The sequence below is a fragment of the Pleurodeles waltl genome, chromosome 11 (genome assembly GCF_031143425.1).
Source record: "Pleurodeles waltl isolate 20211129_DDA chromosome 11, aPleWal1.hap1.20221129, whole genome shotgun sequence".
NCBI lineage: Eukaryota > Metazoa > Chordata > Amphibia > Caudata > Salamandridae > Pleurodeles > Pleurodeles waltl.
In genome coordinates this window covers 69,355,536-69,375,117 of record NC_090450.1, presented here as the reverse complement: position 1 = coordinate 69,375,117, position 19,582 = coordinate 69,355,536, and the positions used below count along the sequence as shown (strand labels likewise).

The 19,582-nt window shown below is 47.3% G+C and overlaps 1 protein-coding gene across 2 annotated transcripts in view; it reads right to left on the bottom strand.

The window, feature by feature from the left end:
- The window catches only part of USP13 (ubiquitin specific peptidase 13), a 263,270-nt gene that overhangs the window by 67,918 nt on the left and 175,770 nt on the right, over window positions 1-19,582 (bottom strand). For both annotated transcript variants that reach the window (XM_069213085.1, XM_069213086.1), the window contains exons 12-13: window positions 17,962-18,121; window positions 4,721-4,895 (exon numbers count right to left, since the gene is read on the bottom strand). In XM_069213085.1, coding sequence (XP_069069186.1) covers window positions 4,721-4,895; window positions 17,962-18,121 — 335 coding nt within the window. The remainder of the gene's footprint in view (window positions 1-4,720; window positions 4,896-17,961; window positions 18,122-19,582) is intronic.

Here is a 19,582-nt window from a genome sequence, read left to right as displayed (position 1 = left end):
CCTGTAACCGCTGTTTTTTTAATTGATTTTTTTAATTCTATTTCCTAGCTATAACGTCCCTTTTTCTTTTGGTTTGTTCAGTGAATACACACACACACACACACACATACACACACTTACTTGAACTGCTCACTTGACATCCTTGAACAATCTACTTTCTTCAGTTCAAACCAGTTTTCAACCCATTTTGTGTACTAACTCTAACTGCATGGCTTTGAACATGCTACAAGATAAGAATGCTTTATGAAATCTTTGTCTCATCGGTTATATCTTACCATTTGCTAAAGACTTTGGAACAAACTGGCTCCTGTAATATAAAGGGGAATCTTTTAGGGTTAACTAAAGATTTATATAGGTTAGAATACAACTGGGGAAAGATGGATGGTACTTGGCACCCCATCCTCAAATGCCTCAAAATAGGCCGCATCTTGGTTCTTTGTCAATGTAATATTACTATATAAGTGTTGAAGTAAGTCATAGGCTTTTATTTTTCTAGTCTTTAGCAGCAAAGATGTTAGCAGAGATCACAATTATGCCCTTATTATCTGACAAACTAAATTTGAATACGCCAAACTACTGTAAGACAAACTTTGAAGGCTCCCCACCTATAATCTGAAAAGATCGCGGGACACATCTGGTTTACAGAAACAAAATGCTTGTCAACTCCATTACTTAGGTAAGTTGTCTGGCCCCACATTACTATTTGATTTTATGTGGCCTTCTGCTGTTCATAAGAAATGTCTTCAATTCAGAATACCATACACAGCTCCTCTTGGTGTTTTTCTGTTCCTTCCTCTTTAATTTAGAACATTCTATTCACAATTGGTGAAATGTTCTAATAACATTATACCCCTTCTGCCAAGGTCTACACCCACTGTTAAAAGCCCTTCTGCCTCATGTATAACTTGGTTTCATAGTCTTTAACAACTGTTATATCTCTCAGCAGCAAGCTAAAATGCTATATTAAAGATCATAGCTACGTCATGTTCCAAGTGACTGGTGATATCATAAATGTATTGTAATAAGACCAGTAGAGACAGGGATTGCAGACTCTCGAGAACTATTAACGCCACAGCATCATATTATTTTTATGCTGAAGTGGGTGTTTTAAAGAGAAGGACATTCTTCTGTTTCTCAGCTAATCTCAGTTGTTTACTTTCATTGGCTACCTGAACTTTGTCTGAAATGCCCCACCGGCAGGGGCGGCTTAAGGGCAGTTCGACCGATGCCACTGCACTGGGCGTGGAGCTCAATAGGTGTGGTATTTTAAAATGTCTTATGGCAATGGTTCCCAACCTTTCGATTTCTGTGGACCCCCACATTAACATTAATGGAACCCAGTGATCCCCACTAAATCATCATTGGAATCCGGGGACCCTCGCCTGAGTCATTACTGGAAGCTGGGGACCTAATTTGTCAATATTTGCTAATATTTTTTAATGTTCTAAGCAGTCGCGGACCCCCTGAGAAGGCTTTGCGGACCCCCAGGGGTCTCCAGACCACAGGCTGGGAACCACTGTCGTACGGGATAAACAGCACTTGCTAGAGAGTTCCTTGTGTGCCCATCAAATTTCAGGGAGTAATAAAAATGTCAAGATAATTCTGGGGGTTCATGTACCAGGTGGAGAAATCTGAGTTTCGTCTATGGGCAGATTTGACTGAGCCTAAAGTAGTGCAGAGGGTTAATGTGCCTGCTGCAAAGTACGTAAAACATGCAGAACACAGAACTTTATTTTATGAACATAGCTCAGTATGCAACTGCTTTTGTTACATAGATCATTTTGGAACTTGCAGTTTATAAGTCACAATCCTAATACAGAACAGTGAGCTCTGAACTGGTGTCAAAAATTGCATGCAAACTGCAAGGCATAGGCTTATAAGTTTATGTGTTTCTCCACAGTTGTTCATTGGTACGATGGATTTGTTTACGTAAAAATAAATTCTTATCGGTAAAGCCAACCCCAACCACTCTGTTACATTTAAAATCCTGAGATTGTGCTTCTTCAGACCATGTGCACCTGGAATTTACTGCTTACCAATATGGGTGACATGTAATTCTTACACCTTGTAGTCCTTACTGTCTTATGTAACATTTCCAAAACTATTAACTTATGTGTTCATTGTCTCTGTATAATGTGTGTGTAATAAAAAGTGCTCTGACATTCATAAAAAATAAACACAAGAGGGAGAGGGGCTACGGAAACACCTTTGGAGGCTGGAAGTGAGGGAATCCATGGGAAGGAGGTCACCGAGGGGCACCAACAAACACTGTGGCACTGGGTCCTGCCTAGCATATTCCATTGCATACATTTAATTTGTGATTGCAAAGGATTTTGGAAATATGTGCTTGATTTACATGCTAAGCCTCTCTATCTTTTGTACAAAACTGATACCGATTCATTCCCCTTTTCTCTTTGCCAGCTAACTCTACTGACACATTCTTAACTCTGTTCAGGCAGCACACTAAAAAGTGTGCCAATGCCAGGCAGAACTGTCTAAAATTAGACCAGACAAGCCCATTGCAACTGTAATCACCTGAAATGGCCTATCCTCAAACAAATGGTTACCATGGCATCAACATAATTTTCAGTCACACAGGGCCAAAAAAGTTGCTGTCTCTATTTTTCAACTGTGGTCCTCCTCCCTCCACTGAGGAAAAAGTTAAGCTATGTGCAGAGTAATTACAAGGTGTAGTTTCTCCCCACAACTTAGAAATCTAACCCCTGAGCAAGAAGGGTTTTGTGCGAGGGCTACAAAACTTCTTCCCAATCCAATAATATCACTGGGTTGAGCCCTCGTTTTACTCTAAACCCCTCAATAGGCACGTATCCGCGCCTGAGGTCCGTGAGGGACTATATGGATTGAAAAACGCAGAAAAAGTGTATGATCCTTTGCTTCTTGCTCCATTAGGCTGCCTTTATGGCCTCAGATACGCCGAAAGTAATGACAGTGACAGGTTACTAAAGGCCAAAAAATGGGTAGCAACTGTGGCCACTGGTGAACACAAGCCCGACCGCCACCGGTCCTGCGGCAAGCTCACAACTGTTCTCTTCACTGGAATAAAACACATTTGTACCTGTACTCTACTGAGAGGAGTATTTTAGACTGTCTACCTGACCCCAAGTGAAAGTGTAAAAACTAAGAACAACAGCTGAATAGAAGAGCAGCCCTGGAATGCATTTACATCTTTCTGACAAGATCCAACGAGAGACCTGTATCAAAATTTCCTTTCAATCCCAATTGTGTGGCAGTCTCTTATTTTGTTCTTACCTTAACCATTTGGATAGAGACATGGGGATATGCAAACGCCAATCCCTTGAAATATTAAAATATTAAAAATGATGGGTGGAAAAGGCATGAAACCATGATTACAAATTATGCAGAGTAGGGTGGGGTATTTACCACAATCTGTAAATACCATTACCTCGGGATGAGGTATTAACGGAGTGTGAACTTCTGCCACTGGGTGAACTTGCAACATATAGCTGCTGGGAAAGCAGCCCATCATAATCAGATTCTTTCTCTAAAGAGCGCTTCTGCCGACCGCCAGGTCCAACACATGGTCACATGTCTATAAATCGAGAAGGCCAAGCAGCCTCCTCTACAGCGCCTCAGCACTTCCGTATTTCTAACCCTTCCAACCGCCCATTGGTGTGGATCGCCTTCGGTGTCTGGGTCAGCATAGGCGAGAGCTGCGGAACAGTACACAAGCCACCACAAACAGCTCCAAACTCCATCCTCCAGATCTCAGTAAACCATCAGCACCCATTAAATAAGTTAAGCTAAACCTGGAATTTTCAGCACTCCTTTCAATCTCAGATTTCCTACATTTAAGACACGTCCCTCAATTATGCACAGAATATGTTCAGTTCTTGGATTGCTGCCCCTAAACTGTATACTCAAACTCTAATCTGTCTCCCTGGAGAAGTGTTCAATGATGGTTATCGGACTTCTTCATCAAGTTTGTTCCACCTATTAACCTACTCTCGACTCCACGTCTCATTGACAACTCAATAGTCTATCTTCTAGTTCTCACACTTGTGGCTTCTTTCCTTATGAAATTAGGGACCCATTATTTCAGATGCAACTTTCTTAACATTTTTTCCTTTGAGCACCTTGTAAAGTTCTACTGTTCCTGACCAATACAGAATTATAAATGGTTTTCCCTGGTCCACTCTGTATGACGATGGAGTGATAAGTTTATATACGAGACTTTTCAAAGGGAAAAACTCTCATCTCAAGTACTGTATTGTCTTACTCCTCTTTTCCTTTATTCTCATTTCCTCCACCCAGAAAACCTTCTCCTTTACTTTATTTTGTCCGTGACATTTATAAACTTTGTCATTCTCTTCTACACAATATACAGGCCTTCAGAAGAGTCACACTTTGTCGTTATCTTATTACCCCAGCATTTTCCTATTACATATCTATATGTTATCAGCTATATTTACTTATTTTTCATTTACTTTAACAAAATCGTTACTCTATCCTACTTTCAGTTTGGTAACAGGTCATATATGAATAAATGATGCTTTTGTGCGTTTTTTAACATAAAGTTCCTACTTAATTTGTTATGCATCTTTCCTGGATTTATGCTTATAATACATTCACTAAAAACATCATTAGACGTGATTTCACAAACTAGGTTCAACCATATAGTAAATAAAGTTAGATTTACAAATCAATGTTTTGAAGAAAGGTTAGACAAAGAGTTACATACTTGATAGCTGCAGACTTTGCCTGCAGGGCACTGCTCCAAAAGTCATCCACATTGTCTGGCTCTGAAAAGGCCTGCAGACAGGCACTGAAGGGGACCCTCGCACGAACCGGCTCCGGTGTAGGCCTTTTCGCTGTCTCTGCTTCTTTTCTTTTCACTTCATGTGCAATGAGTTCCTCTGTTCAAAAGTGAGAGACACCAATGGATGAAGATGTTATTTTGGACATCGGATGGCAAATTGCATGTTCAGTTCTTGCATGTTCCCACTAATGTATCACGACTCGCGAGGACCTCTCAATAGCATTTCCATACATAAATGAACTCACTAGGTGAGCACAGAGCCAACTTATAAATACCAGAGCACAGCTGAGATTTAAAAGCTAAGGGCCAGTATTAAGCATGGTTGCAAATGCTCCAATCCGATTCAGCGTTTGTGACAGTTAAAATGGATTTTCTTAAGCCCTAATCCCATTTTAGGAGTCTGAAATGCAGGAGCAGCTCCTCCATGGGGGCGGAGGAGCGTCGCCCCCCACCAGCAGTGGCAGCTGCAAACCTTTTCCCAGAAAACGATAATAAACAGTGTTTATGAAAACATTTTGGGAAAAAGGGTGGGGCCACAGGGGTGACATGCACAGCACTCCCCCTCACTGCGCATGTATGGCCTTGCTGGGCTGGAGAGAGCCTGCACAGGCTCCCAGTCTGCCTGGGAGCGACCTGGCTGGGTGCTCCCAGCCAATCCTGATGCTGCTTTGAGCAGCGTCAGGATGGGCCCCAGGGCAGGCTGGAAGCCTGTGCCTGCAGTCGACAAGGGACAGAGGAGTGGTGCGCGGCAAAGGAAATAAGTGTTTTTTTTTGTTTTTTTAAATTATTATTTATTTAATGAAATCCCCCCCCCCCCCAATGCCCCTGCTGCTTAGTGCGAACCGCGACAGCTCAAATGTTTTTTCAACTCCTAAAATGGGATTCTGAATGGATAACGATTCGATGTACGGAAGGGATGTGTTATTAGCATCACTTCCAAATAATGAATCAGTATAAAATGTATCAATGTTTTGGGTCCGATCTCGTAGTACTCATTCCCCGTGTGAATGTAAATGGATATTTTATTGAAGTGTAGGCAGTGGTCCAGAGAACCACTGCCAACTCTTAAATAAACTTTTAAAAAATGCAAAGTTTTATAAACAGCCGCATTAAGGAAAATAGGCTGATGTTTTTAAATTTTTTTATATTTACTTTTATTGCAGGGGTGGCCCCTACGCCATAGTGGAGGATTGTCGCCCCACTGCTAATAAGGTAACAGAAGAATAAAATGATAGTACATTATCATTTTATTTTTCTTCTATCTAGGGTGGGGCCAGCATCATCCGTGTCAGTAGGGAAGCAGATTAATGGTGCACTCTAAGTGCATGTCAGTTTGGTTGGCTGCCCCAGGCCAGCCAAACTGACGTGCACTTAAAACTCTCCACCCAAGCTGTATTTCACAGCCGGGTCAAGACCAAGAGCAGGCTCCCACTCCCTCCCTGAGCAGCATTTCAGCCTGCTCAGGCCAATCTCAGCGCTTCTGTCATGCTGTGTAACGGCATGAGAGAAGCATCTGGATTGGGTGGGGAGAGGAACAAAGCAAGCATAGAGGGAGTGGCAAAGGCGAGACTGCGGGAGCGGCAGAGGTGAGGCGGCAGGTAAGCGCAATTTGTTTTTTCTTATTATTCCCCCCACCACCACCACACACTGGCCCACCAGCCATCACTTCTTTATTGAAGATCTATTATAGAAACAGCTGGATTAAAAAAAAAAATAGAAAAACGAATTTTACTGAAAATCTATCACCGACATGGTGGGCTGTCATCATTTGCAGGCCGTCATATGCGTGATTGTGGTCAAACAGATTAAGTCACTTTTGTGACTATTGATTAGGTAGGTTGTGTCAGAGGGCGTGGCCAGTGACGAAGATGGCAGCTGTGAAGTTGTAAGCTCTGCGCCAGACCCTGTTTGTATCTGGCATCATCCCAATCTCTAGGCCTGTTCAAACGATATCAGGGGATGAGTAGGGTCCCTATAGACTCTGCCCTTGGTGATGGTCATTCCCGGACCCGCGGAAGGTGTAGAGCAGCTGTGAGGCAGGCAATGATCAGAGCGGCCCTTCTGGAGATAACCCGAAATGGAGGACGTGGTTGTCAGCCAGACGGATACCGAGCGTGCTGGTGTTTAGGTAGGCCGGGGGAGGCCCTGGGGACTTGGATGAGGCCTCATCATTTGAGCAGCGGTGACTGCTAGCAGAACATGTGCCTGTGGCTGGGACCTTGTGGGGCTTGGCCTGGTGACCGTGGTAGACTGCTTCTGCCAAGCCGCCTGAAAGGATCCTTCATCCTCTCCCCAACCCAACACTTACTACTGAGGAGGGCAGGAGCAAGTGACAGTAGTGAGCGCTGCACCCCCCTAAGAACACACAAGCAATGAAAGCATGGGCCTGTGATGTGGGCAGGCCGGGGGCTGAAATACGGACCCTTCCTGTGCTTCTTGCAATGGTAACAGTGGTGCCCCGGGGTCAAGACAGATGAAGAGGGACATGGGGCGCATGACCCATGAGACAACTGGCCTCTCCGTTATGTAGGCCCAGATTTGGAAAAGGGACACCAGCAAGTGAAGCCTTGAAAGGACCTAGCTGCAAAAAGGACCCGCTGTTGAGACTCTGAGTCCTCTGGAACTCAGCCATGACTTGTCCCTCTTGTGCCAGGGCCTTCGCCACACAATCAAGAGGGTCACAGAGGCAGATGTGAGACTGGCTGCAGTGGAAGGAGAGATCCAGGCCTCACAGGATCCAGTAGAGTCAGCTTTCTGGAGGCCTGGTCTGAGGATGCAGCGGATCGGTCCGGAAGGAATACTATCTGCATTGTGGGGGTTCAAATGACCCAGAGGGGCCCCAGCCCACAGCCTTCATAGAGGACTGACTTCGTTCTGGTGTTCCTCAAGGCTCCTTGTCCACCTGCTTTGTGGTGGAGTGGGTGCACCAATCCCTCACGGCCATGACACCCACGAAAAATCCATTGAGGCAAATGACTGCAAGACTCTTGAACATTTGTTGATAAAGACACCATTCTCTGGAAGTCACATTCAACTGACAAACTGAGGTGTGCAGATGCCTGGGTAATGGTTTCCCCCACTATGCCTTAAGAGTACAACAGCAGCTCCACACATTCAAGGTGTTCAAGGAAAAGTATAGGGTCATGCAGGTCAAATATATGCTGCGATTCCCGGCCCTCCTCAAAGTCATCTTTAACAAACGCACCCTCTTCTTTGACACTTCTGACAGCGCATGGGCCTGGGTGGAGGAGCGCCTGAATCTCCAACTAAAGATGGTGGAGTCGCAGGACAGCCCTGGGTCGGGCCACCATCCTCAACCTGTTGACAGTACTGCGCTGCAACAGAAAGAATAGGTGACAACATCGATCGGGGGAAGCCACCCCATATTGCCCAAAACAGAAATGATCGACCTCGATTGGCGGGTCTCCTGCTCAAGAAGGAGGCGCCATAGCAGGGCCCATTGTAACCCGTTTTTGCTTCCCCGTTTTTCTTTTTTAGGCAAACTCAGAGGATGTTTCTAGGCAGCATCTGACTGGGGCCGCTGGAGGCCACCCCTGAACATTGTTCTTACTGTTGGGAAGTTATGGCCGCTGCCATAGTTGGGCGGCAGATACTTCCAGGGAGGAAGTGTAGGGTGGGGGTTGTGGTTGGAGGTGTTGTTTCGATTAGCGGTGGATCCTTCAAGATGTTTTCATTTAGTTAGAGTTGATGTGATTATGCTGTGGGGCTTATTTCAGATCCGCTTTGGTTGCCTTTTGAGATCCAGTCTCCTTGACACATAGGGATACAGCTGCAGCCCTACTCAGGAAACATATGATAATTACCTGGAACTTCTGTTCTTCTGTTCTGCTTGTCTTCTGTTCTTCTTGTCTTCTGTTCTTCTTGTCTTCGGCTCTTCTGCCTCCTCTGTCCTCTTCTCCCCGCGCCTGCCCTCCTGCTCCTGCCTCATCCCCCTCCCCCACTCGCATCCCCCTCTCTATCTCTCCTATCTAAACCGTTCACTATCTACCTCCCTCACTCCTCCTATCTACCTATCTCTCTATCTCTCTATCCCACTATCTAACTCCCTCACTCTCCACCTCCTCCTATCTTCCTATCTCTCTATTTCCCTATCTATCGATTTCCCTATCTATTTTCTCTATCTATTTCTCTATCTCTCCCCCCCTCCCTCACCCCCTCTATTACCTATCTTCCTATCCTCTCACTCTACCTCTCACCCTCACCCACCTCTACAACCCCCCCTCCCCTATCTTCTCAACCCTACTCCTATCTTTCTCCCTTATCTCCTAAACCTCTAACACTCACCCCCCTCCACCCTTAAACCCCCCTCCCCCAGCTCTTCTCACTCTACCTGTCCCCCCCTCCCTCGCGCTTTCCCGCCGCGACCTCCTGCACGCCCCCGCCCCCCAGCTCCCATTCGCCCCCACCTGACCCCTCCCCCCCTCCTACCTCATATGGCGGCCACTGCGCGACTGCGCAGCGGGCAAGCCCTTCTGCGCCCGTCTGCGCCCGTCCGCGCCTGGCCCGCGCCCAGCGCCACGACCCCTGGTCCCCAGCTCTCCCAAGCCCCGCTGACCCGCTACGACCCCACCACCCTCCACGCCCTCAACCCAGGACGCTCCAACACCTGCTTCCAAGCTCACCCCAAACGCACCCATGGACCCTTCGCCTGCAACTCCTGCAAACACACCTTCCACCACGCAACAACCACGACCACAAGCCCACGCGCCATCAACCACCTCAAGTGCCTCCTAGTCAACGCTCGCTCCGTCCACAAACACGCCATTGAACTCTGGGACCTCCTGGACTCCATAGCACCGGACGTCGCCTTCATCACGGAGACCTGGATGAACGCCTCCTCGGCCCCTGACATCGCCACTGCCATCCCCGAAGGCTACAAGATCTCCAGAAAAGACCGCACCAACCAGGTAGGAGGAGGTATCGCCATCGTCTTCAAAGACTCCATTAGCGTCACCACCTCCACGAAGACACCCCTCTCGCCGCTGAACACCTGCATTTTCAGATTTGCACCGATCCGAGGACCACCCTCAGAGGATCCCTCGTCTACCGTCCTCCCGGCCCACGCGCCCCTTTCAGCGACGCCATCGCCGACTTCATCTCCCCGCACGCCCTCGCCTCGCCGGACTACATCCTCCTAGGTGACCTCAACTTCCATCTGGAACAAAACAACGACCCCAACACCACCACCCTGCTCGACAACCTCGCCAACCTCGGCCTCAAACAACTGGTGAACACCGCCACCCACGTCGCCGGACACACGCTTGACCCCATCTTCTCCGCCAGCAAACACGTCTTCTTCAGCCACGCCTCTGCCCTACACTGGACCGACCACAGCTGCGTCCACTTCACATTCCGACGCGAGACCCGCCACCTCCGCACCCAACCCATCCCTCGTCGACAGTGGAACAAGATCCCCGAAGAGCAACTCTTCTCCGCACTCGCTGCCAACCAACCCACCCTCACCACCGACCCCAACGACGCAGCCCTCAACCTCACAAACTGGATCTCCAACTGCGCAGACATCCTTGCTCCCCTCAAACGCACGCATCGACAGACCAACACCAAAAAACCTCTCTGGTTCTCTGACACCCTCAAAGAATCAAAGAAAACTTGTCGCGCCCTTGAGAAAGCCTGGCGCAAGGACCGCACCGCTGACAACATGACCGCCCTCAAGAACGCTACCCGCGAACACCACCACCTGATCCGCGCTGCCAAAAGGAACTTTTTCACCGACAGACTGGACAAAAACAGACACAACAGCAGAGAACTCTTCAGCATCGTCAAGGAGTTCTCCAACCCCAGCGCCAACGCCAACGCCGTCACGCCCTCACAGGATCTGTGTGAATCCCTCGCCACTTTCTTCCATCGCAAGATTAGCGACCTCCACGACAGCTTCGGACACCAGACCCAACCATACACCACCGAACCGGCATCCACGGCCATCACCCTCAACAACTGGTCCCACATCAACACGGAAGAAACCAAATCCATCATGAACTCTATCCACTCCGGCGCCCCTTCGGACCCCTGCCCGCACTTCATCTTTAACAAAGCCGACGACATCATCGCCCGCACCTCCAGACCGTCATCAACTCTTCTTTTTCTTCTGCTACCTTCCCCGAATGCTGGAAACACGCCGAAGTCAACGCCCTACTAAAGAAACCTACGGCTGACCCGAGTGACCTAAAAAACTTCCGCCCCATCTCTCTTCTGCCTTTCCCAGCCAAAGTAATAGAGAAGACCGTCAACAAACAGCTGACCACCTTCCTGGAAGACAACAACCTGCTCGACCCCTCACAAACCGGATTCCGAACCAACCACAGCACTGAAACCACCCTCATCTCAGTCACTGACGACATCAGAACCCTGATGGACAACGGTGAAACAGTCGCCCTCATTCTGCTCGACCTCTCGGCTGCCTTTGACACCGTCTGTCACCGCACCCTAATCACCCGCCTCCGCTCCACCGGGATCCAAGGCCAGGCCCTGGACTGGATCGCCTCCTTCCTCTCAAACCGTTCCCAAAGAGTTTACCTCCCTCCGTTTCGCTCAGAACCCACCGAGATCATCTGCGGCGTACCCCAAGGCTCATCACTCAGCCCGACACTCTTCAATGTCTACATGAGCCCCCTCGCCAACATCGTACGCAAGCACGACATCATCATCACCTCCTACGCCGACGACACCCAACTTATACTCTCCCTCACCAAGGACCCCGCCAGCGCCAAGACCAACCTACAAGAGGGTATGAAGGACGTTGCAGATTGGATGAGGCTCAGCCGCCTAAAGCTGAACTCTGAAAAAACAGAAGTCCTCATCCTCGGCAACACCCCGTCCGCCTGGGACGACTCCTGGTGGCCCACGGCCCTCGGCACGGCACCGACCCCCACAGACCACGCCCGCAACCTCGGCTTCATCTTGGACCCTCTTCTCACCATGACCAAGCAAGTCAACGCCGTGTCCTCCGCCTGCTTCCTCACCCTCTGCATGCTCCGCAAGATCTTCCGCTGGATCCCCGCCGACACCAGAAAAACTGTGACCCACGCCCTCGTCATGAGCCGCCTGGACTACGGCAACACCCTCTACGCCGGGACCACAGCCAAACTCCAAAATCGCCTGCAACGCATTCAAAACGCCTCGGCCCGCCTCATCCTCGACATACCCCGCAGCAGCCACATCTCCGCACACCTGAGACACCTGCATTGGCTCCCAGTCAGCAAAAGGATCACCTTCCGACTTCTCACCCACGCACACAAAGCCCTCCACGACAAGGGACCGGAATACCTCAACAGACGCCTCAGCTTCTACGTCCCCACCCGCCTCCTCCGCTCCTCTGGCCTCGCACTCGCTGCTGTCCCTCGCATCCGCCGCTCCACGGCGGGTGGGAGATCTTTATCCTTCCTGGCGGCCAAGACCTGGAACTCCCTCCCCACCAGCCTCAGGACCACCCAGGACCACTCCGCTTTCCGGAGACTCCTAAAGACCTGGCTGTTCGAACAGCGATAACCCCCCCCTTTTTCCCCTAGCACCTTGAGACCCGCACGGGTGAGTAGCGCGCTTTATAAATGTTAATGATTTGATTTGATTTGGAACATGAATGGGCTAAATGATAATATCAAGTGGGAAGAACATTCCAAGAGGCACCACCGGTTGCAGTCCTGCTCTAGGAGACTCATCTTCTAGGCAATATTATTTCCCTTCTGGGGTGACACAACTATTCTAGAGTTCATCATGCAGGTTACACGAGGGGCTCTAGGAAGGTGGCGATCATGCTAAAGAAGACTTTCACCTCTGGTTGTGCATAAGGTTCAGACAGACCACTTTAGGAGATTTGTGATGGCAGAGGGACACTTAAGGGGCAGCCCGGGATGGTAGGAAGTATATATGCATCCACCAAATTATTGGGCGAGACACTGGAGGCGGTCACGCCTCATTTGACAGGGGCTGTGCTTGGTTTCAGACTGCTCTGCGGTGACTTTAATGCTGTGATTGACAAGAAGTGGGATACAACGTCTGACCCAGGGGTGGTTTGCACGTTGTGCCTCCGAGACTGGGCTGATGTGCTTGGTCTGGTGGATGTATGGAGGTGGCAGCACAACACCAAAACACAGTAAACATTCTATTGACACCTCCTCCTGCCCAGACTATTTCCTGATCTCCTCCTCTGAGGTTCCCTGCGTAGCGTGGGGGAACTAAAGTTCTTCACAGGGATCTTTCAGACCATTCCCCAGTACATTTGATGGTTGCAGCGATGGAATGGTGAGCGAGGGCTGGGGAGAGTGAATGCCTGGTCGTTTCTGGATAGTGACTTTGTGGAACACATCTGGGATGTGATTATGGAATACTTTGAGGTCAATAAGTGTACCGTCTCCTTCCTTACTGTGCTCTGGGAGGCCTTCAAAATGGTTTTACGATGCATGGCCTTTGCACACACTGGCAGTAGCAACAGACGTAGGGAGGAGGAGGTGTTAGGGCTTGAGAGCGATATTGCTACACTCAAGCAAGCGGCTGTGGCATTCCCCTCTCCCGTGGTGCAGTGCGATCTTGTGCATGCTTGCATGACCCTGAGGCAGAAGCTTTTAGATTCAGCCAAACTGTAATGGCACCTCTAGCTGGGGCAGATGTACGAAATGGAAAACAAATCAGGCCAATGGCTGTATTGGCTGACGCGGCCTCACAACGATATAGATTAGTGAAGGAATTACAGTCTACAGAGGGCAACACATTGAGAGAGGTGGATCTCCTAGTGAGAGAATTTGCACTTAATTACCGCACCCTCTGTGTCCGCAATGTGCCCCCTGACTCGGAATGGGATAGTCCCATCATACATGACCTGCCCATCCGTAGACAATGCTGAGGAGAGTGCCAACATGGATCAGCAACCTATCGCTGAGGAGATTCAACGAGCAATATCATCCATGCCCTCGCGTAAGACCCCTGGAACTAACGGGTTCCCGCTAGACTATACAAACAATACTCCTCCATGTTGATCCCTCACCTCCTAGCGCTATTTGAGGACATATATGAGGATCTTTGGGAATCTACCATAATAGTGATCCTGAAACCTGGAAAGCCCCCAGATGAATCTCTCTTTCACTCTCAAGGTGCAACTTCTCGCCAAGGTCCTTGCCACATCTTTGGCTGTGGTAGTTGCTCCGTAGTCCACCCAGGGCAGAACAGCTTTATGCCACGATGCAGCACTAGGCTTTCCCTTCGCTGGTTGCACAAGGCTCTGGTCCACCTTAGAGGCACTCCAGAAGGATACAGCACTACTTCTAGTAAAAATAGAACGAGTGTTTGACTCAGTGCATTTGCCCTTCCTACAGGTAGTCCTCTAAAAGATGAGATTTAGCCTGAGATTTAGGAAATGGGTTTTGCTTTTGTATACTGATTTGTGGGCCCCAGTAAGAGTGAATGTAGCCCCATCACAATAATTCTCCAATGGAACGGGTCATGAGGCAGTGGTGCCCTCTATCACTTCTGCTGTTCGCTCTCGTGACAGAACCCTGGACGGGCTTATTAGGGTGGACACCAGATTAGATGATCTAATCTGGAGGGAAGGATCAGAGGATCGCATCTCCCTATATGCAAATGATATGCTCCTTTTCCTGGGGTGGACTAGAGAGATGATCATACGTCTTTTGGAGATTTTAGCAATCTGCGGGGATGTCTCAGGACTCACACAGAACTGGAGGAAACCAACTGTGGTACCCATGTGAGAGGAGCAGGACAGCAGGTCGATCAACCTGCACCTCCGTGTAGCCACAGACAGATTATGCTGGCCTTTACTGAGAAGAGTTACTAGGAACTGAATGCTGATCCCTTATTGGCCAGGAGGAAGGGGGACACGAACGAGCATTGAGATTCCCATTCTCAATCGCGTGCAGAGGCACCTTCCTCAAGTTGGTTGGTCTCCCCCGTTTCCTGTATATCCTGCTACACTACCCGCACCCCACTGCCATCCACTTTTTTCATAGACCCCCAGTCGCAGATTATTAACTTCTTGTAGGTAGTCAAATCTCTCAGAGTCTCCTTTACCAAATGCAGGTGTTCCCCATAAAAGCCAGGCCTGGGGGTAGTAGATGTCCAACTGTTATCAATGTCTGGTTCCGCGCAGACAGAAATTACCTGGTTCACAGGCAGCAATAGGAGCTAATGTGCCCTCAAGGAATACTTGCCCTGCTGTATGGCAGAACTCCCCACACTCATTCCTGCCAATTTCCTGAGTCCCCATGTAATGCTGGTACTTGGCCCTTCGCCGTATGAAATGGTACGGTACACTTACTAGGACAACGTTAGACTCCAAAATCATGTTGCTGGGGATTATGGATACGTTTGGGGAGACTCGGGCCACACATGCCCTCATTGCCACAGCCTATTTAGTAGCAAGAGGGACCTGGTTAAGCACAGGAGAGAAGAGCAGGCCCAGTCCCTGCATAAATAGATGATGGCTATCGCAATGTTAAAACTGGAAATCAAGGGCATGGCTGGGTCTGCATATGAACTCCCTGGAAACGCAACACTGAGCTCCCAGGTTGAATTCTATTGCAGAGAGATGGAACTTTCTGCCCTTGCTCAGGCTGCAGAGCGGGTGTTCTCAGCACCTTTTTCTATGCTTTGCTGGTATTGTTCCCGCTTGCAACTGCACTCTTCCTCGCTACATTACTGACTACTTTGAGAATAAGATCATGTGCACTGGTGGAAGGCTTATGGGACCACAGACGTACCCCGTCACTATCTATATGTTTATGGTTTTGTGTCTTTTGTGTATAAGCAGTAAAATGTGTTATTAAAAAAATTAGGTGGTTTGGATTGAGACTCATTTAGAATCCATTTTTTTTTACAAACAGATCTAATGTTAAACAGGCCAGTTCGTAAACATATTTATCGATCGCATTTTGCAGTCTGATTGTCAATTTTTTTTATTTGTCTTGCTCTGAGCTTCTTATCCTATGAATCAAGCTACAGTGAAATTCTCAGTAACCAGGTACCCGACCTTCTGACGAATACTGACCCTCTAAAAAGTTTACAAGCCAGAAAGTAATCAAGGTAGGAAAAAGGAGCTTTTGTTTGCCCAATGATGACACAATATATTTGGCTACAGTTTCTAAGGTATATCTCTTAGAGATGTTTGCAGCACGGCTCAATGCCTTTCCTGGGCTACAAATTAGACTTGTTCAAACCGACCACAGCTGCCTGCCTTGTCCCATTCCTGGATTTTGACTTCCAGAAAAACAACTAAGTTAGCAGATATAATTCATGACTTGGGTGAAATACTAAGTTGTGTCTGACACTGCTCTAAGGTTGGTTAGCTACACAGGAGCTGGTCAACATTAACATTGTTTTTTTTTGTTTTAATGGATTCACAGGGGTGTTTTTAATGTTTTGTGATTCCTGATGTCTACATCTGATGTTAATCATTTTGAGGTATTTTTAATAATTGTATTCTAGTTTTAACTAAACTGGTTTGTGATATATTTCATATCATTTCACTATCTCCAGTGTTGATTCGGTATTGCTGTACATATGCCATATCCCATTTTCTACAAGGAAGGCCTTGCTGACTGGGCCAAGATATGGTGAAGTAGGGAATACCTCCTAGAGGTCTGTAAACTTCAAGCTGCTAGATAACATTTACTTTGTGTAAAGTTAGCCACTGCTCATAACAAGACAGAGGCCTCTCTTCTCACTAGACTAACAATCCAACTTCCTCCAGGGAGTTAATGATGTGCACGGTCAGTCCAAGGTCACATACACCCTTTTTAAAATGGCCATGAATGATATTTCAGACCGGAAACGGCTCCTTCATTTCAAATTCTAGATCTTGCAAACACACAGGCGGTTTTTCATGAACAAATATCAATTGCAACCATGTGGTCAATTGACATATGAATTATCAGTGCTAATGGCAATCTGCAAGTCAGTGACAAAAAGGATATATTCATCAATGCGTTCACTTTACAATAAACTAGGACTTTTGGACAATCTGCTACGACTTTGAGGAAGTTTATCGGACTTTGTGATACTTCGACCCCCCTTGGCAGAAAGACATCAAAACAGCCAACAAAGGCTCAAGCGATTTCATTGCATGAAAATTAGGCCATTTCATGGCGTGCAGTCCGAAATTTCAACACTGAGTAGCATTTTTAAATTTTGTTCCATAATCACATTTCAAAATGTCTGGCAATGACAAGATTTTTGCACACCTGCATTGTTTCCTCTTCTTCTTCACTATTTTGCTGATACAGTATTTTTTTGGTATTTTGGGAACCCACTTCCTTCACTTGAGCTCAGCCACAAGTGTAGTTTATGTTCACTTTTTTCTTTTCCTACAATAGTGCTAGAGTGGTCACAGAATCTTTTTTTTTTTTTTGTATAGTATTTTCAATGAGGCCTCTAATACTCAATGATTTTTTTTTAATTGGCCGATTAGCATGGATGAGTTAGACCTCTGTCACAAACGGTCCTTGAGTCCCTTCTGTCTATATTGCAAATACATGCTGTAAAATGCACTTGACCAAAACAAAAAAATAAAAAAGACATGTTGACAACTATAGGATGCCTTTACTAGCCTCGTGGCTTTATGGCTGATGGGGTAGTTTATTAAACAGCAAGTACCTCTAGAATGTAAATCCTGCCATGCCCTGTGATTGAATAGCAGATCTGCAGCTGTGCAACCCCTTTGGAGAAAGAACAGAAAACGGCTGCAGAAATCTGGTCATTTTGAAGTCTCTCAAAACATGCACATACCATCTTTAGCTTCATTTAATGATCTATATTTCGTCCAAACGAGGCACAAGAAATTCACTGAAGGGAAAACAAGAGTAAAAGAAACTGCAAATATAAAAATGTTTTGTTCCACTAGAATAGGACAAAGCAGTATTTCCTCCTGACCACTTCCAAATACTAACCAAAAAAGACCCAACTCTGCACATTTAGTGATCTTGTGGCACGAAGGTCTATTAAGTTCAAGCACTAATGATCTACAGCTATTTGACACAATTAGCATCGAAGAACTTTCATTTAAAACCAAGTCACACAAGTGCCATTAACCCCATTCCACTCAGGTCCTACCAGTAAGGACAGAGAAGCGAGGAGCCCAGAACCCTAGAGGCGGAGGCCACATATATAGAAGTCTTCACCTCTGTTTGTAGCTGCCTCCAGCGCCACGGGTAGCTGCATCACGTGGTCCACCCTCTGTGAGTACCGGACCTTCCGGGACTGGCAGCACTGGGTGCGCTCCTCCACCAGGAACCGGAAGACGTCGCTGGGGTTCTCTGTGCCGATGCCAACACTGTTCCGCTGCAGGGATGATGGCAATGTTATTGCTTTTCATGCACAGAAAACACAGACACGTGCAACTTCAACCAGGAAGTGACTATTACAAAGCCCATCAACGCTGCTGCTTCTCCACATTCCACAACAGGTCCCCTCTCATTTCCACCCAATCAGTGTTTATGTGTAAAAATAAATGGACAAAGCTTTTCTCAGAAGCCTGCCACCGCTGGATGCTGAGATTGCACCTAATATTTAGGGTGACCAGACGTCCCGGATTTCCCCGGACAGTCCCGGTTTTTAGAGGACTGCCCCGGTGACCCGACGCTTCTCTTGATTTTAAACAAATGTCCCGGTTTTTTGGGACGAAGGTCAAATTATTACATAAATGTCCCGGTTTTTCGGACAAAGGTCAGATTATCTAGGGAAGCATAAATTAAAGGTATGCTCTCTTTAAAAGACGCCTACAAAGTATGCGATAATTAAAGTAATTTATCTGTTACTGTCAGGAAACACAGTCCCCTGTGTGCTCCCAGCAGAGATACGGAGTGGGGGGCAGAGAGAGGTGGGGGAGCGGGTTGCGGGCGCAGGGAGGGAGGTAAAGCGATAGCTAATTTTATAAGTATAGTCTTGTAAATGTGTATGTGTATATATATATATATATATATGTATATATATATATATATATATATATATATATATATATATATATATATATATATATATATATAAAACCACACACATATATAGGCACACATTCACAAAGCTACGCAAAAAACGCGACAGGCCAGATATAAAAGTGAGTGTAAAGTCGTTAGTCCTTCTTTTATGCCTGACCTGTCCCGGTTTTTGCTCCTCAAAATCTGGTACCCTAACCTGGTCCCTTTTTTCCACCACCCTGCACTTCCTGTTTATTTCACTGTTGCATGTCCTAAATTCTGAAGCAACCCTTTGTAAATTGCCAGAGCTGTAAAACGAAACTGCCTTCACCAGCAAAGAGGTGAATGGAATTCTGCACACACCAACCAGCCTGTTATCACTCACACAGTTTCATCAGAGGGGGCGGGGTCAGGTGGGGAGCACAGACTGTAAACATGACAAGCTCTCGGAGCTAGATCATTCATTTAGGTGGGATTCAAGTCTCATTGCAAAAAAGCAGAACTCTTACGAACTTGGTATATCGCAAACAATAGCAGAAATCCTAGACACCAATTTTTGTAAACCTAATCTTTCCAAGGAATACACATATGTACTCGATCTATGGGGCTCTTTATATATGTATCCACTCCTCCAAGGACATGACATAGGCACCTGCGAGGGTGGGAATGAGGCAACTCTTCGGGGATGTCCCCAGCCCTTTGTCCCCAGCCAAAGTCCAATGAGTAACTTAGAAATAAGGTGGTTTCAGGGGCCCCTCGCCACATTCCGGAGGGGGGGGGATCATTGATTTATCTTACGCCCCCGCCCATGTCAACCCCTCGCAAACAC